At 55.5% G+C, this 16,234-nt stretch overlaps 1 protein-coding gene across 29 annotated transcripts in view; it reads left to right on the top strand.

Moving 5' to 3' along the window:
* Positions 1-16,234, top strand: part of HDAC4 (histone deacetylase 4) — a 353,093-nt gene that overhangs the window by 265,721 nt on the left and 71,138 nt on the right. For 16 of the 29 annotated variants that reach the window (XM_063645833.1, XM_055291149.2, XM_055291142.2 and 13 more), the window contains one exon: positions 7,870-8,108. In XM_063645833.1, the coding sequence (XP_063501903.1) occupies positions 7,870-8,108 (239 nt within the window). The remainder of the gene's footprint in view (positions 1-7,869; positions 8,109-16,234) is intronic. The other 13 variants (XM_055291146.2, XM_055291150.2, XM_063645840.1 and 10 more) reach the window with 1 other exon arrangement.

Genomic DNA, 16,234 nt, shown 5'->3' with positions numbered 1-16,234 from the left:
CCCCACAGTTCCCAAACACACATCCCCGTCACGTGATGTAGCCACCGTGACTGCAGTGAAAATCCACGCCTCACTCCCAGAGTCAGGTAGATGGAGTGGAAACAGAAGTCACTTCCCTTTCTCACCTTCTGGGAGAGGCCACTGGCTCTTGCAATTTGGGTTTCGGTCTGGACCAAGCTGAGCCAGTGCTGGAAGCCCAGAACCGACTCTCGTGGTCAGTTTGTGTTAGCGGACGTTTACAAATGTGCACTGTCTGGGGGAGTGGTTACATTTAGAAAAATACTATCTAGAGAAAAATGGGAACGTCCTTATGAAATTATATAGCAACAGCAATGTGAAAGTGTCACTTCAGAAATGAGGGAACACCAGCCAGACACGGTGGCTCACACTTGTAATCCCAGCAGTTTGGGAGGCCGAGGCAGGTGGATCACCTGAGGTCAGGAGTTCAAGACCAGCCTGACTAACATGGTGAAACCCCATCTCTACTGAAGATACAAAAATTAGCTGGGCGTGGTGGCACGCACCTGTAATCCCAGCTACTCAGGAGGCTGAGGCAGGAGAATCGCTTGAAACTGGAAGGCAGAGGTTATAGTGACCCGAGATGGTGCCACTGCACTCTGGCCTGGGCAACAGAGTGAGACTCCGTCTCAAAAATAAATAAATGAGGGAGCAGCTACCTACCCCCTTGCCATGCGGGTCATTGTTGTACATCTTCATAGCTTTGTGTTTGGCTTCCTGGAAACCTGTTGTTGCCAATGAAAAGCTGAAATACCCTCAGAGCTGCACCTGTGAAACTCTGGCAGTGAACTTGCTGAAAACTTAGGGACTTGGCGTGTTGTAGGAGGCTGCACTGCAGGATGCGTGGGGCTGGGGGCTGGCTTGGGTGGGCTTGGGCCTCTGGCTTGACTAGTCTGGTGGATTTTGGTGTTTTCTTGTTTTGTGCTGCCCATGTGTCTCTGTTTAGACAGAGAGGATTCCTTCTTAGTCTTTCTTTGCCCAGAAGCCAAATGGGGCATTCTTTGTTTTGTGCCTGAGCCCTTTTCTGTTTGTTTCTCCAGAAGCTTGAATTCATGTCCCTGCCTGTCTAGAGCAGAGGAGCCCGTGCTGTAACGAGGGAGGGGGCAACCCTCACAGTGCCCCTCTGAGCTCCGGCCACAGTGGCAGGCACATGGATCTCTCTGGAGGAACGTATCTGAGATTGCGTCTGAGTCTCTTAGACGCTGTAGATCAGCAAGCATGAGTGTGGGTGGTGAAGGACACCTGAGTTTCTCGCGTATCTTTAAAAACGTAAAATGTGCCTGATCTTCAGGATTCCTGGAATTTACTTCGTCAGAGATGTGTCTGTTTGTCACTCATCTTCTTTCCTTCTCTAAATTAGTTTATTCTGCACGATTAAGTAACATGCATAATCTTGTGTATCAGGTTTTTGGAAAACAGCCTTTTTGATAGAACCTGAATATTGAGTTTGCGTGGATCTCACCTCTCTGAGAAACATGCTGAACTTGGCATCGCTTCTTCCCTGTGTATGGTCATCCCTCTTTTCCTCCCAGGTGCAGCTTGCTCGTCGGCATGGGGACCTGCCCACAGTGCCCTCCCAGGCTCTGTGTCGCCAGGGGGCCCATGCATGGCTGCCCAGTTTGCTCTGGCCTTGCTTTACACCTGTGCCCAGCAAGCCCCTCCAGTCTTGTGCTGCCACCTCCAAACCTCTGCAAGCCCCTCATGTCCTGCACAGCCTCCCCAGGTTGCCAGCGGCTCATCCTGCAGACCCCCTGGCTGGGAGCCTCCGATCCAGTGTCACCTGTGCAGCGTAGTGCAGCCACACAGCCGCCTCTGCCCCAGCTTTCTCCTGCTCCATGACCCTGGGAAGTCGCTCATGCTCTGTGTCCCTTGTTTTCCCATCTAGGAAGTGGGGATACTAAGCGATCTGCACCCGTGAGCCTGATGAGGGTTAAGTGGGCTGTGCACTCATGTGCCCCTGCAGGTGTTGGCGTCATTGTTGCAGTCGTTGCCTTGTTCTTAACCTGCCACCTTCCATGCTCTCTCACTCCCCCAGCCAGCCCGTCTGTCCTCAGTGTCTTAGGGGCCCTCCCCCAGCCCCGCCATGAGTAGGGCCCTCATTTGGAACCTGCTGGGATTGCCCCATCTTCTTGTGGGAAGAAGCCTCCTGTGCAGGTTCCTGCCCCTCCGCTCTGTCCTCCTGTAGCCACCGGACTCTCCTTGAAGACCTGGAAGCCCCCGCGCTGTCTAGAGCAGTACTGGCCAGGTCAGGAGCCACCAGCCACGGGGAGCTGTTAAACAGATAAGTCAGAATTAGAATTCAGTTTCTCAGTCACATGTGCACCACATCCAGTGCATGGCCCACAGCTGTCCCCTGAATGTTCTCATTGTCACGGAAGGTCCTGGTGGGGCAGCACTGGCCTGGAGTGAAATCCCAGCTTGTGAGTGGGAACTCCAGCCTTGCTCTACGAGCCTCGTTTCCCTTCCCTAGTCCGGCACAGCAGCCAGGCCAGCCGGCTCAATGCTGGACCAGGCCGCAGCCGGCCCCCAGAGCCAGGGCTCTTTCCCAGGGCCCTTTTCCCCATCAGGTGTGGTTCGTCTGCCCCCTCGTCCCAGGCCTCCATCCCTGCCCCAGCCCTGCCTTGTTGCTCCTTCCCTGGATCACACTGCATCTTCATTTCCATGTTCTGCCCTTTCCCACAGTTTTTGACAAACTCCTGCTTGAGCTGGTCTCCTGGACAGCAGTGCCTGTGTTTTCCTGGCCCACAGACAGACCCACCTTCTCGCTGGTAATTGTGGTGCATAGGAGTATAGGATATCAAAGCCAGAACAGCCCTCCAGTCACAAATGCTTTGAAACAGGCCTCTGTGGGTGAGGTCACTGTCAGAGACCAGAGGGGTGAGCCATGGTCCAGGGTCTCCCAGAGCTGCCTCCTACACGCCACATACCTCCAGTCAGCCTGTTTCCGCACCGTTCCGGGCGGCTCCTCGCCAGTCACAGGCTTGGCGTGCCTCTTCTATGTCCCTGTTTATGTGCTGCTCCGGTGCGGCACTCCGCACATGGTCACTGTGGACCCAGATCTTTGCTGAGTGGCTGGTACATTCTCGGAGATTAGTCTCCGCATAACTAGCTGAGGCGGGGAGTGGAGCTCAGGAGCCAATTCCTGGGTGAGAAGGAAAGTGTCTGTGCAGAGCCCTGTGCTGCTGCTTTAGTTGGATGCAAAACTGTGGGCATGATCATTGCCTGGGCAGCCCAGCTAAGTCCTCTATGGTGCTCGGGGGCTGAGAAGCAGGACTTTGAGAACCATGTAACCTGCTGTCGGGACCCGAGAGACAGGGCCCCCCAAGACCCAGGAGGAGCTTGGTAGTGCGGGCATGTGGAGGAGAAGGCTGGAGACCAGGGCTGTGCTGCAGATAGGCCTAGGGAAGGCTTTCCAGAGAAGTCGTGTCGGAGCTGAGATCTCAGTAGGAGCCTGCAGGCGGAGAGGGAAGGGCCCAGGTAGAGGGAGATGTATGTGCCTGCTGGAGGTGGCCTTGTCACAGATCTTTCTAGCATCCTGGCCACACACTCAGAGCATGCCACCAGCGTCTAAAGGCTACTGCCTTCCTGAGCTGGCAGTGGAGATCCACTGCCTCGCTGTCACACGCTGCGTGGAGGGGGCCCCTGGCTTCTGTGTTAGCGATTGCATGCTACTGTTTAGGCCTGATTTCCCCCAAAAACAGCGAGTCCCAGGAAGGGCTTGAGCACAGCTGGCCATGGTTCATGTCCTATAATTAGCATGTGAGGCTGTGGTCCTCAGCCCTGGCCTGGCCTCAGCTCCATCCCCAGAAGCTCAGACAGATGCTGATTGGTCCAAGCGAGTCCAGAGCACGCAGATTGTTCCCTTGGGCGGCCAGGATTGCAAACCGTGAGTTGGATCTAACTCTTGCCTGGTTTGCTTCTCAATGGAAGGACTTTAAAGAATTTCGCAGAAAAAGCAACGGAATACACCAGATGGACTTTTAAGGACTCAGGCACCCTGAATTATTCATCTCATGTGAATTCATCACTTAAACAGAATCCCAGTGTGTGAAGACCAACTCTTCAAAACTGGGTCCAGAACTTGAGAGCAACCCAGTCTTTCATCTTCTTTTTTCTTAAATCCCCATACCTGGTGGGGTGTGTCTAAGTGATGTGTTTGCAAACTCACTAATTAGTTTGGGTATTGCTGAGCAGCGTGTGCTAAAACTTAGACCCTGGATGGCTGGGTGCATTCCAGGGTGCTCACTCGGGAACTGTCATTGCAATTATTGTGTGTGAGAGTGTGGACTTCCAGGGGAGCTGGCCACTGAGCACAGTTTAGGCCCAGCCCCAGGTGCCTCCAGGAGGAGCAGGAGCCAGCAGCCATAGTGACACAGCCACCCAGCACCAGGAGCCAGGGTCAGCCCAGGAGCCAGGGTCAGCCCAGGAGCCAAGGTCAGCCCAGGAGCCAGAGTCAGCACCAGGAGCCAGGGTCAGCTCAAGAGCCAAGGTCAGCTCAGGAGCCAGGGTCAGCCCAGGAGCCAAGGTCAGCTCAGGAGCCAAGGTCAGCTCAGGAGCCAAGGTCAGCTCAGGAGCCAGGGTCAGCCCAGGAGCCAGGGTCAGCACCAGGAGCCAGGGTCAGCACCAGGAGCCAGGGTCAGCCCAGGAGCCAGGGTCAGCCCGGGAGCCAGGGTCAGCACCAGGAGCTAGGGTCAGCCCAGGAGCCAGGGTCAGCCCAGGAGCCAGAGTCAGCACCAGGAGCCAGGGTCAGCCCAGGAGCCAGGGTCAGCTCAGGAGCCAGGGTCAGCCCAGGAGCCAGGGTCAGCTCAGGAGCCAGGGTCAGCCCAGGAGCCAGGGTCAGCTCAGGAGCCAAGGTCAGCTCAGGAGCCAGGGTCAGCCCAGGAGCCAGGGTCAGCTCAGGAGCCAGGGTCAGCTCAGGAGCCAGGGTTAGCTGTTGCCCCTGCACTGGGCACAGGGAGGGGCTTCTGCCATTGCTCAAGGCAGAAGGAGCAGAAGCTGGGAAAACCCTGGCTAAGATGCCCAGGGGAGGAGCCCAGAGCAGGGGGCCACTGGGACCACAAGAGCTAGGCTCTGCCCCACACCCTGCCCAGCACCACACAGCCAGCCCCCGCAGTTGGGTCACCGACCACAGAATTGTATCCTGATGAACTAGGATTTTATGCTCGAAAGTCCCTGACAGTATATCCTGAAGACCATATCATGGTCTGTCCTCAGAAGCTCTTGTTAATGATCTCAGGGATCCAAATTGGAAACCACACAGCCAGCAAATAGTATTGCTACGCAGAGGTCAGGGCGCTGCTTTTCAAGGATACCCAGGGGTAGGGTGTCCCCGTGTATGGCGGCCCTGGGTTTTGCACCCTGGAGGCAGCGGAGTGAAATTCTGAGTGGGCGAGATAGGCTGAGAGAGAGTGAGGGGCTGGCCCCTGGGGAGTGCAACTGGAAAAGGAACAGGGCCGGTCTGCATAGAGGTCTCTGCTCACGCCAGTTCTGAAAATGAAGCCCTGTTCCAATGGGGCGTAGGCTTGTGTCCCCATGTGAAGCTGGTGGCCTGGGACATCCCTGGGCCCATGCAGAGGGTGGCGGGAGGCAGAGCCCTGGACGGGAAGGAGCTGGGAAGTGCTGTGCAGTCCCCACTCACACCGCTGGCTCGAGTCGCTTCTTCCTTACCGTGTGTCACACCAGGAAGCTGAATCCTATGAAGTTGGCACGTCCTTCTCCTCCTCTGCAGAGGGTCAGGCCTGGGCAGGGGACTGTGCAGCTGATCACCGCCTCCACCCCGAACGGCGTGCACACTGAGGCTTTGGGGGAAAACAACACTAAGGAAAATGTATTTCAGCTTCCCATTGCTTTCTGAGAAGAGACCTTTCCAGCAACTACGTAGCCTTTGTGTCCCCTAAAGGCAGCTTTGTGTGACTGACTTCCTTATTTCCTCCGTGAAATAGTTCAATCCCACGTAATACGCACATCAACAATTGATAAATTCTGAATGCCTTCTTTTTTTTATTTTTTTTTTTGAGACAGAGTCTCGTTCTGTCACCCAGGCTGGAGTGCAGTGGCATGATCTGGGCTCACTGCAACCTTGCCTCCCAGGTTCAGGCGATTCTTCTGCCTCAGCCTCCTGAGTAGCTGGGATTACAGGCGTGTGCCACCACACACAGCTAATTTTTGTATTTTTAGTAGAGACAGGGTTTTGCCATGTTGGCCAGTCTGACCTCAGGTGATCCACCCACCTCGGCCTCCCGAAGTGGCTAGGATTACAGCCACCGTGCCCAGCCTGAAATGCCTTCTTTAGGATGGTTTACCTTTTTCTTTTTTTAACGTTTTCAGGGAATGATTCTGAATGGATTTTTAGTTATTCACTTTAATAGCCAAGCATTGATAATAAAATTTAAGATAACATATCTTTCTGGAAAGTTGTGGGGTTGGGTGAAAAGGGATGGTGGTTTAGAGAACACTAGTGAATAACTTTTGAAAAGGTGGTGAAGAGCAGCCTTGCTGGGGGTCTTGCTGCGTTTCGTCTGTCTGGATGTGTCCTTTGTGTTTGCATATCACATAGTATTTCTTAAATGTAGAAATAGCCCCTGCGAAGGGACTTGAGAAGCACTAAGCAGCATGGCTCTCACTGGGAGGCTTGGACTCCACTAAACCTGATGACACACCCAGCTGCCCTACAAGCCCCGGCATCGGTGTCCTGGGGGAGGGACAGGACAGGAGCTGCCACTTGCCGGCAGGGCCACCTTGGTATTTCTGGAGGTCCCATAGCCCTTGCAGCAGGCATGTAGCCCCGCCTGGGAGCAGGAACAGCAGGCTACCTCAGGCGGATGCCGAGTTCCAAAGAGTCCCCCACCAGGGCCTCCAAGGGTTGGTGTGGTCACTTCCTTAGTCATTTCACCTGGTCAGATGCCCTTGACCGGGTCAGGGTCCTTTTTACCCTGAGCAGCATTGTTTAGTTTAGTATTTACCCCCCTCAGGTTACCAGGGGAACAGATATTCACGGAGCAGGACACAGGGTTCGTTAGATCCTTTTGCCCACAAAACCATGGAAAAATGTTAAACTACCTAAACCAACAATTTATATATATCGATGAAAAGCATGCAGAAGGAAAAAATGTACTTGACTAGGTCGCATTTTAAATCAAGATACAGATGCCAATTAAAGCAAGATCGTCTATCAAAATGGATTCTTTTAATCAAAACATACAGGGTTGGTGACGGTGTGGTGAAGTGGGCATCCTCCGCTCCGCTGGCAGGGATTAGCCAGATCTTTTCAGAAAGGGGTTTTGACAATCTGCATAAGGACTTTTTAAAGTGTTTACGCCATCTTTGTGCATCAGATCAGTGCTCGAAGAGACCTTAAAACGATGTCAACCCTAAGGACAATTGTTTTTCTCACAACTCAGGCTGTCTTCGGAAATATGTGGAGGTTCCCAGAACCGTGGCGGCCTTCCTCAGCACACTGGTGGCCCTCTCTTCCCTCCCACCGTGCTGTTCAGATCAAAACCCACTTTTCTAGGGCCTGTGGCCCCCAGGAACAATTGTGTGGTAGCCACTAGGGAAGGGCTTCCTCTTTGAAACCTGCCACACAGGACTCCTGACGTTTCCTGTGTCAACCTGATTTTCACAGAAAATTGCCTCCAAATTATGGTTCCTGTAGTCCCAAAGCATCAGCTCACGGCCCTCAGCCTCACCTGGAAGGGGCCCAGTTAGCGAGCCAGCTCTGGGGCACCAGGGCAGAGCGCCTGGGCTGGCGGGCACAGGGCGCAGTTGTCTCCATCACTTACTCAATAGCCCTCTCTCCCTCCTCTCTTCTTCCTCTTCCCCTCTGCTGTTTCTTCCTCCAATTATCTTCAGACTGGTATCTTTCAGGCCTGGGAGCACTGCCCCTCCACGCACAGTCCTTGGTTGGTGCAGACCGGGTGTCCCCCTCCATCCACAAGCTGCGGCAGCACCGCCCGCTGGGGCGCACCCAGTCAGCCCCGCTGCCCCAGAACGCCCAGGCTCTGCAGCACCTGGTCATCCAGCAGCAGCATCAGCAGTTTCTGGAGAAACACAAGCAGCAGTTCCAGCAGCAGCAACTGCACATGAACAAGGTGGGTTTGCCGGCTCCGCACTCTGGGCCCCGGGGTGGCTGTGTGCTGTGCGCTTCAGCCTCGGTCTGTAGGACCGGCCCCTTTCTGACCTTGAGGGAGGCCAGGAGGTCGAAAAAGGGAACCGAAGAGGCACACGCTCTGGCCCACGGCACAGAGCCGGGCACGGGTAGGGGCAGAAGGGATGTTGCTGGGAGCTTGGGCTCAGGAACAGCTCACCTGCAGGGTGAGCACAGGGCCAGTGCCCTCTCCCACCAGCCCGCTGAGTTCTGTTGGACCACGTCCTGCCTGTGGCGCATCAGTGCCAGCGAATGGAATAGTCTACTTGGGCAACACTTTTTTCTTGGGTTTCCTAAGGCCATTTAGTAAACATATCTTTAAACAAACCAGCAACCCACAGTGCCCATCTTCCAGGCCATCCGGCACTTGCAGCCTGCCTGAGTGCATAAGCAGTGTACAGGGCAAGGGGGGCCTGGGTGCAGTTGTACAGGTGCAGAACTCCAGCAGGACGTTGAAGGGACACTGTCAGATCTGGTTCTGGGCCCCGGCCAGCCCACAGAGGTCTGTGTAACCTACAGACATCTTGAAAGTCACTCGGATAAGTCCATTTTCAGGAGGAGGTAGTAGGCAAGGCCAGCACTGTGATGCTGGTGAAGAGGAAAACTAACATGCTGAATACGTGTTGATCAAATGCTGGCATTTGAAATAGAGCATCTTTAAGGTAAGAGATGAGATGAGCGGCTGCGGACATAGTCCAGCAGTTCCTCAAAAGGTTGGACACAGCCACCACGTGGCCCCACAGCTCTGCTGCCAGAGATGAAAGCACACATAAACTCACTCAGGCATTCACAGCAACCTGAGTCCCTGTGTCAGGCCGTTCCCGCACTGCTGTAGCACATAGCTCAGACTGCGTGATTCGTAAGTACGGAGGTCTGATTGGCTCCTGGCTCTGCAGGCTGTAGAGGAAGCATGGTGCCGGTGTCTGCTTCTGGGGAGTCCTCGAGGAAGCGTTCAATTGTGGTAGGCGAAGGGGGAGCAGCGCATCACTTCGCTAGAGGAGGAGCAAGGGGTGGGGAGAGGGGCCCCCCTTCTAACCAACCAGACCCTGCCAGAACCCACTCACTACAGTGAGGACAGCACCAACGGACGGTGTTCAACCATTCGTGCCAAATCCACCCACATGATCCCGCCACCTCCTGCCAGGTCCCACCTCCAGTACTGGGGGCTACGCTTGACCAGGAGATGTGGGCGGGGACACAGATCCAAACCATATCAGCCGTAGTAACCGTATCAGTCGTGATAGCCACATTACATGGGAACAGCCCAAGTGTCCATCCTGTGATGCACGGCCACACGCCGGCACACCGTCGTGTCATATAACGTGGAACGATGCGCGGCCACACGCCGGCACACCGTCGTGTCATATAACGTGGAACGATGCGCGGCCACACGCCGGCACACCGTCGTGTCATATAACGTGGAACGATGCGCGGCCACACGCCGGCACACCGTCGTGTCATATAACGTGGAACGATGCGCGGCCACACGCCGGCACACCGTCGTGTCATATAACGTGGAACGATGCGCGGCCACACGCCGGCACACCGTCGTGTCATATAACGTGGAACGATGCGCGGCCACACGCCGGCACACCGTCGTGTCATATAACGTGGAACGATGCGCGGCCACACGCCGGCACACCGTCGTGTCATATAACGTGGAACGCTGCGCGGCCACACGCCGGCACACCGTCGTGTCATATAACGTGGAACGATGCGCGGCCACACGCCGGCACACCGTCGTGTCATATAACGTGGAACGATGCGCGGCCACACGCCGGCACACCGTCGTGTCATATAACGTGGAACGATGCGCGGCCACACGCCGGCACACCGTCGTGTCATATAACGTGGAACGCTGCGCGGCCACACGCCGGCACACCGTCGTGTCATGTAACGTGGAACGCTGCGCGGCCACACGCCGGCACACCGGCGTGTCATATAACGTGGAATGATGCGTGGCCACACGCCGGCACGTCATATAACGTGGAATGATGCGCGGCCACGCGCCGGCACACCGTCATGTCATATAACGTGGAATGATGCGCGGCCACACACCGGCACACCAGAATGTCATTCAGCCATAAAGTGGAATGACACTGACAAGCTGCAGCACGAGAAAGCCTTGGAAGCAGGATGCCAGGCACAAGAGGCCGCGTGTGGTATGATTTCATGCACATAAAACGTCCACAACAGACAGACCCACAGAGACGGGACACAGATTCGTGGGTGCCAGGCCTGGGATGCTGCAGGCAGATGGGGAGCATTGCCGGGGGAACAGCATCTCTTTTTAGGGATGGTGAAAATATTCCAAAATTAGACTATGGTGATGACTGCGCGGCTCTGTAAATATACTAAAAACAACAAATGATATCATTTAAAAGCGTGAATTGGATGGTGTGAATTACCTCCCAATAAAGCTGTTACAAGGAAGAAAGAGGATGAGTTGATGGGAGGGGAACGTCTGGGGTGATTTTCAGAAGGAAACGTTGAGAAACCTTTGGCAGATTTGGAGACAGACGGAATCGTTTCTCCATTTATTGTCTCCTGTGAAAGTGCCCCCCTCACTCCACCCCACTCCCCACACCCCCCCGTTGTTTCCCTGGATTTCAGGACGTGTCCTGGGTTGTCCACCTGTCCGGAGGCTCAGGGTCTTTTGTGGTTTTCCTGAGGGTGAAAGGTGGGGTTAACTGGGGAGGAGGTAGACTTTCCTAGCGCACGGAGACAGGAGTTGGAAAGTGTAGTACCAGATCCCCAGCAAGTGCAGAGGCAAAGCCGTGGGGAGAGAGCCCTCCACCGCCAACACTGCTGCCTCTTCCAGCAGCCCTGACGTCTTGATATGTTAGCCCCTGCTGCCTTCCTGGTCCAATTTCCTTCTCTCAAGCCCCACGGTTCCAGCCCAGAAGAGGAGTCAGCTCAGCCCTGGCAGTGGTCAAAGGCTTTGATTGCGTGGTGTCCAGTCCAGTGGAGCTGACTTGGGGAAGGCCCCTGGGAGATGGCAGCCGGCTGTGGCCCAAATCCATCCTAGTGTGTGAGCCATCATCGGGCTGCAGGCTCAGGATTGAGGAGACGGGCCCCTTGGGGCCTTGCTCCAGCCGCGTCAGACCAGATGCCCAGCACAGGCCACAGCCTGGCCCCTGCTGCCCACTGGGCACCACAAAATAGGGCTCACCACCCCCACCCCACATGCCCCTCCACCCCCAAGCCCTCATCACCGGACAGCAGGGAACGCATCAGAAATGGGTGGGGCACCCAGCAAATTCCCTCATTGGGACGGGAAAGGCACAGGCTGCGGGCGTGCCGGGCGTCTGCCACGCATCTTTACTCCCAGGTGTCAAAAGCACTTTCACATCCATCTTCCTAATACCAACTTAGGTTTGTTAATTTTATTATGTCATTATCTGAGTGATGGGGTAGGAGGTTTGAGGAAGACAGGAAACACCTATTCACATGCCGTATACTCTTGAAGGATTTAGAAACCGGGTACTCTCACTGGCGTTTGTTCTCTGATTGATTTACGGGAGTGAATGACAGTTGATTGAAACGTTTAGACAGTGTTTTCCCGAGACGCCCAGAAAGACAAGGATCTTACCCAGGGCCGCCTAACACTGACATCCCCGCCCTTCCTCTTGGAGGATGACGTCCCCAGGGACTTGTTCCCTGAGGGCATCTGCCCAGCTCTGGCAGCTGTGAGCCCTCCTGTCCCACTGCGCTGCTCCAGCCTCCATTGGGGTTGCAGCTGGGGCCAGCTTGGTCTGCCCCTCCTTCAGCCTGTACCTTAGAAGGCAGTTGCTTTGGAAACATCACAATGAATAAAAAAGAAAGAGGGGCGGCCCATGCCTAGCCCTCGTGTTCCCCGCAGCCATATGTAGCCACTCTAGTTTTCCCGAGGCCCGCAGCCTGCAGAGCTGTCCCTTTTGGCTGAGAAAACTCCACCAGGTGGACAGGATCGACCCCGAGCTGGCTCTGCTCTCCTCTCCCCAGCCTGTGGTCAGGATGGTGGCAGATGTTTTCCAACTGCGTCAGCTTCTATTGCCTGTGCCTTGTACGCAGTGGTGTTTAATAATGGTTTGCTGCATGAAGGAACTTTCTGGAGAACGCACACCATCAGAGGACGAGCGGAGCTTGGAACTCTGCAGGTGAAACTGGCCCTCCGTGTTTGCTGGCCACGTCTGGACTCGGCCTCAGTTAGTCTGGTTTGCGAGCAGTGGGTGATGTGTGTCCAGGCGAAATACCTCTTTCTATTAAAAGAGGACGTCGGAAGGCATCCTCCACCCCTGGAGCAAGAAGCCTTGCCGCTCAAGGTGGTTCTTCCAGTGGTTTCTGGATTCCGCACAAGAACCTGCCTCCTGCAGAGCGGAGGGCCTCAGGTGTGTTTCCCTTTAACTTGACATCCTCAATTTTGAATATGAAAACTTGGACTCATATTTTGGGTGGTCTAATTATGAGTGTGTCCGATCGTTTTAAAATACTGGCAGTTTACCAGTTTGGTTTTGGCCCTGAACTCCAGCCTGACTTTTTAAAAATGTAATTATTCCAAATATGGAGGTGCATTTGTTTTTCCCGAATTGATGAAAGGGGGCTCTCAGTGTCCCCAAGGCCTTCGGGCTGCACAGAGCTGCTTCAATTGTTTGCCTATGACGAGCTCGCCTCCCAAAGCCAGCTCTGCAGTGTGGCCCCAGCCCACAGCCCAGCCAGTGAGACTCGGAACTGAATGTCAAAGGAGAGAGAGAGAGAAGCAGGCTTTGTTTGCGGCCGTGGCTCAGGGAGGTGACCCACAGGCGTCTGCGTCAGTGCTGAGGCAAGGGGCCTGGCCTGCGTCACAGAGGGCTCTGACGTGGCGCCACTGCCAAAGTGACATCCTCCTCGGGCCCTGCCTGAGAGCCCTCGCCCGAGTCCCACGGTGCGGAGATGAGCCCTCCTCCAGGCCGAGGGGCGTTCGGCAGCGGGGGACACTTCAGAGGCTTCATCCTCGTGAAAGGGAGAAAAAAGACCTGGGAATGTTGTCACTAAAGGACACTAGAGATGCGGCCCCTGGCAGCACAGGCCATCTGCAGCCAGCCCGGAGAAGGGCCATCCAGGAGCCCTTGGAACAGTGGGGAGGTCTGGTGATGCACAGCACGGTAGACGCAGCTGCCGAAAGCCTCCAGCGGGCGGGTTGCAGTGGACTCGGGGCCCTTAAACAGCCCCCCAGGAAGAGAGGCTGACCCCTGCTACGACCCCCGCTACCTCCACCGCCATTCAAATGTGCATAGGGGAAGGACGTTCGAGATTTTCTTACAGAGTTCTTGAAGTTTTTCTTTAGGTTTGAAATTTAAAGCTGGGCATGGTGGCTCACACCTGTAATCCCAGCACTTTGGGAGGCCAAGGTGGGTGGATCACTTTGGCTCAAGAGTTCGAGACCAGCCTGGGCAACATGGTGAAATCCGGTCTCTACAAAAATTAGCCAGGCAAGGTGGTGCGTGCTTGTAGTCCCCAGCTACTCAGGAGGCTGAGGTGGGAGGACTGCCTAATGCATGACTGCACTCCAGCTTGGGCAACAGAGCAAGACCCTGTCTCAAAAAAAAAAAAAAAAAAAAAGAAATTTAAAGAAAAGCATCAGAAGCAAAGTCCTGGAGCTTCTGTGTCCACTGAGTCCTCCCTGGGCCGCCTCCTTTAAAAGGCAGACAAACCCTTTTCCTCCATCAGCCTGGCTTCCTGGGAGTGGCCGTTTGCTGTAGGAACCCCTCCCCTCCACCCTCAGCTGCCTCGTCCTCACCCCACCCTAGAGAAGGGACCTGCCTCTGTGTCCCCTATGGGATTGCTGCCCTCCTTCACTTTTATCCACTTTAGAATGGCCCCTGGGCTGCTAAAGAAAGGCAGGCACGCCACTTCCAGTCATCGCTGGGATGGGGCAGCCCCACAGGGTCCCCTCTAAGGTCCTAGCCTTCCTCCCCTGCCCCTCCCCCTATTTCCCTTCCCCGCCCCCCCATTTCCCTCCCCCACCCTTCCTCCTCCTCCCCTTGCCCTTTCCTGGCATGGCACCCAACCTTCTGCTGGTCCTCTGGTCTCCTCTCCTTGTCTGTGTGTTTCTGTGCCTGTGTGTATTTGTGCATCTGTCTCTTCATGTGTATATGTGTCTGCATGTCTGTCTGTGTATTTGTGCGTCTGTCTGTGGCTCTGTGTGTGTATGTCCGTGTGTGTGTCTCTGTGTGTGTGTGTCTGTGTGTGCCTCTGCGTGTATGTGTATCTGTGTGTGTGTATGTATCTGTATGTGAGCCTCTGTGGCCTCCCTGCCTCCCGACACCCTAGCACTGGTTCCTGAGGCCTCATCCCTGTTTCTTTGGCTCCCCAGCTCTGCGTAGCACCTCTGTGCTCCCAGCTTTGACTTTGTTCCACCTGCTTACTGCTCCAGTCCTGATCTGTCTCCCAAATCCCAGACACGAATCTGCACTTTCTTGCTGGATTTCTCAGGGCCCCACCGGATGCTGGGATTCAGCCTCTCTGAGCTGCCCTCTACCCAACTCCCCGTCCCGGGTCCAGCACCTCCTCTGTGGTGACCCTTCTCTGGCACTTGGCCAGGAGTCCTGGTGCCTCCTGGTTCTCCCTGCTCATTCTCCTGTCCACGGGTGGTCCCCACTGCCGCTGGACCCAGCCTCTGTGCCAGCCTCTGCCTGGCCCTGCTGCCCCTGTGCAGTCACTTCTCCGCAGGCATTCCCCTGCCCTCAAGCTGACTCATTAGCACCTTCCTGTGGCACAGGCAGGACAATGCACCCCTCGGAGAGACCCGCAGCCTCTCCTGCCCGTCCACTGATGAGCAAAGCCCACATTGTGAGGAGCTCTCTGAGGCCCTGAACACCTCCTCAGCCCTGAGCTCCCATCTCCGTGTCCTCAGCCCTTAGCTCTGGTCCCCACACCCTCAGCTCTGAGCTCCGGTCCCCGCGTCCTCAGCCCTCAGCTCCTGTCCTCGTGCCCTCAGCCCTGAGCTCCCATCCCTGCGTCTTCAGCCTGTAGTCTGAGCCCCTGTCTCCTCATCCTCAGCCTGTTGCTTTTCCTTCCACACCTGCAGCCTCCAGGACATTCTTGCTTCCTGAAGGCCTGTCCTGGCTGCTGCTCTCCCTCCTCCCGAATCCCTCCTGCTCCTCATCCAGGGCATTGTCCTCAGCACTGTGTGCCCCCTTCTTAGGGAATTGTTCTGCTTTCAGATTCTTTGTTCTTTGCTCTCCCTCCAGTGCACCGAATGATAAGGGCCCCACTCTGAATAAACCTTCCATACACCACTCAGTCAGTCACATCCCATTACCCATCAGACTGCGCCGGGCCCTGGGGGAGCTGCAGGAGCTGAGCACATGGGTGCCCTCTTGATGAGTGTCCTGAAAGCCAAGACTTGGATGCCATCTTCGAGGTCCCCTGTGAAACTGTGCTGCTTCAGCTGGTATCCCTGCTGCACCTGGCGTCCCTGCTCGCAGCGACAGCGGTGCCACCAGGCTCCCTGTTCTCCCTGCCCCCACAGGGCCTCTCAGGCTCTCAGTGTGCAGGAAGAAGATAGGATTGAGAAATCACAAGCAGTCACAGACCTCAAAATCATCAAGCGAAACGTGTTGAAACACATGCTTTTTTTTTGTCAACCGCTGAGAAACCTGTCGGAGCAAATGGGGACAATGTTGGCAGATTCCTTACTTGAACTTCTTTCTCCCCGGCTTTGCGAAAGTCTAACTGGAAACAGTTGCATGTATTGACAGCATCCAGTGTGATGATTTGATACTTGTGTGCGTTGTGAAATGATCACCACAAGGGACCTCATCCATGCCCCCGTGCCCTCACGGGGCTCTCATTGTGTCTGTGGTGAGGTCCGTGAATATCGGGGCCACCAAACTGTGCATCAGGCCCCGGAACTTATTCCTCTCCCAACGGCACGCTTACCCGTGGACAGCACGTGCCTGTTCCCGCCGCGCGGCCACCCACCACTCCGCTCTCGTCCCTGCGAGTTTGGCTTTCTGAAGCTGAGTTCCTTACGTGCCACGCCGCCCACTGCTTCCCGCACTGCCGATGGCCGGCCCACCCCGACACCCGTACTGCCTGCACCCTGGC

Source organism: Symphalangus syndactylus, chromosome 8 (assembly GCF_028878055.3).
Source record: "Symphalangus syndactylus isolate Jambi chromosome 8, NHGRI_mSymSyn1-v2.1_pri, whole genome shotgun sequence".
Lineage (NCBI taxonomy): Eukaryota > Metazoa > Chordata > Mammalia > Primates > Hylobatidae > Symphalangus > Symphalangus syndactylus.
The sequence above is the reverse complement of the archived record's forward strand: the minus strand, read 5'-3'. Positions and strand labels throughout refer to the sequence as shown.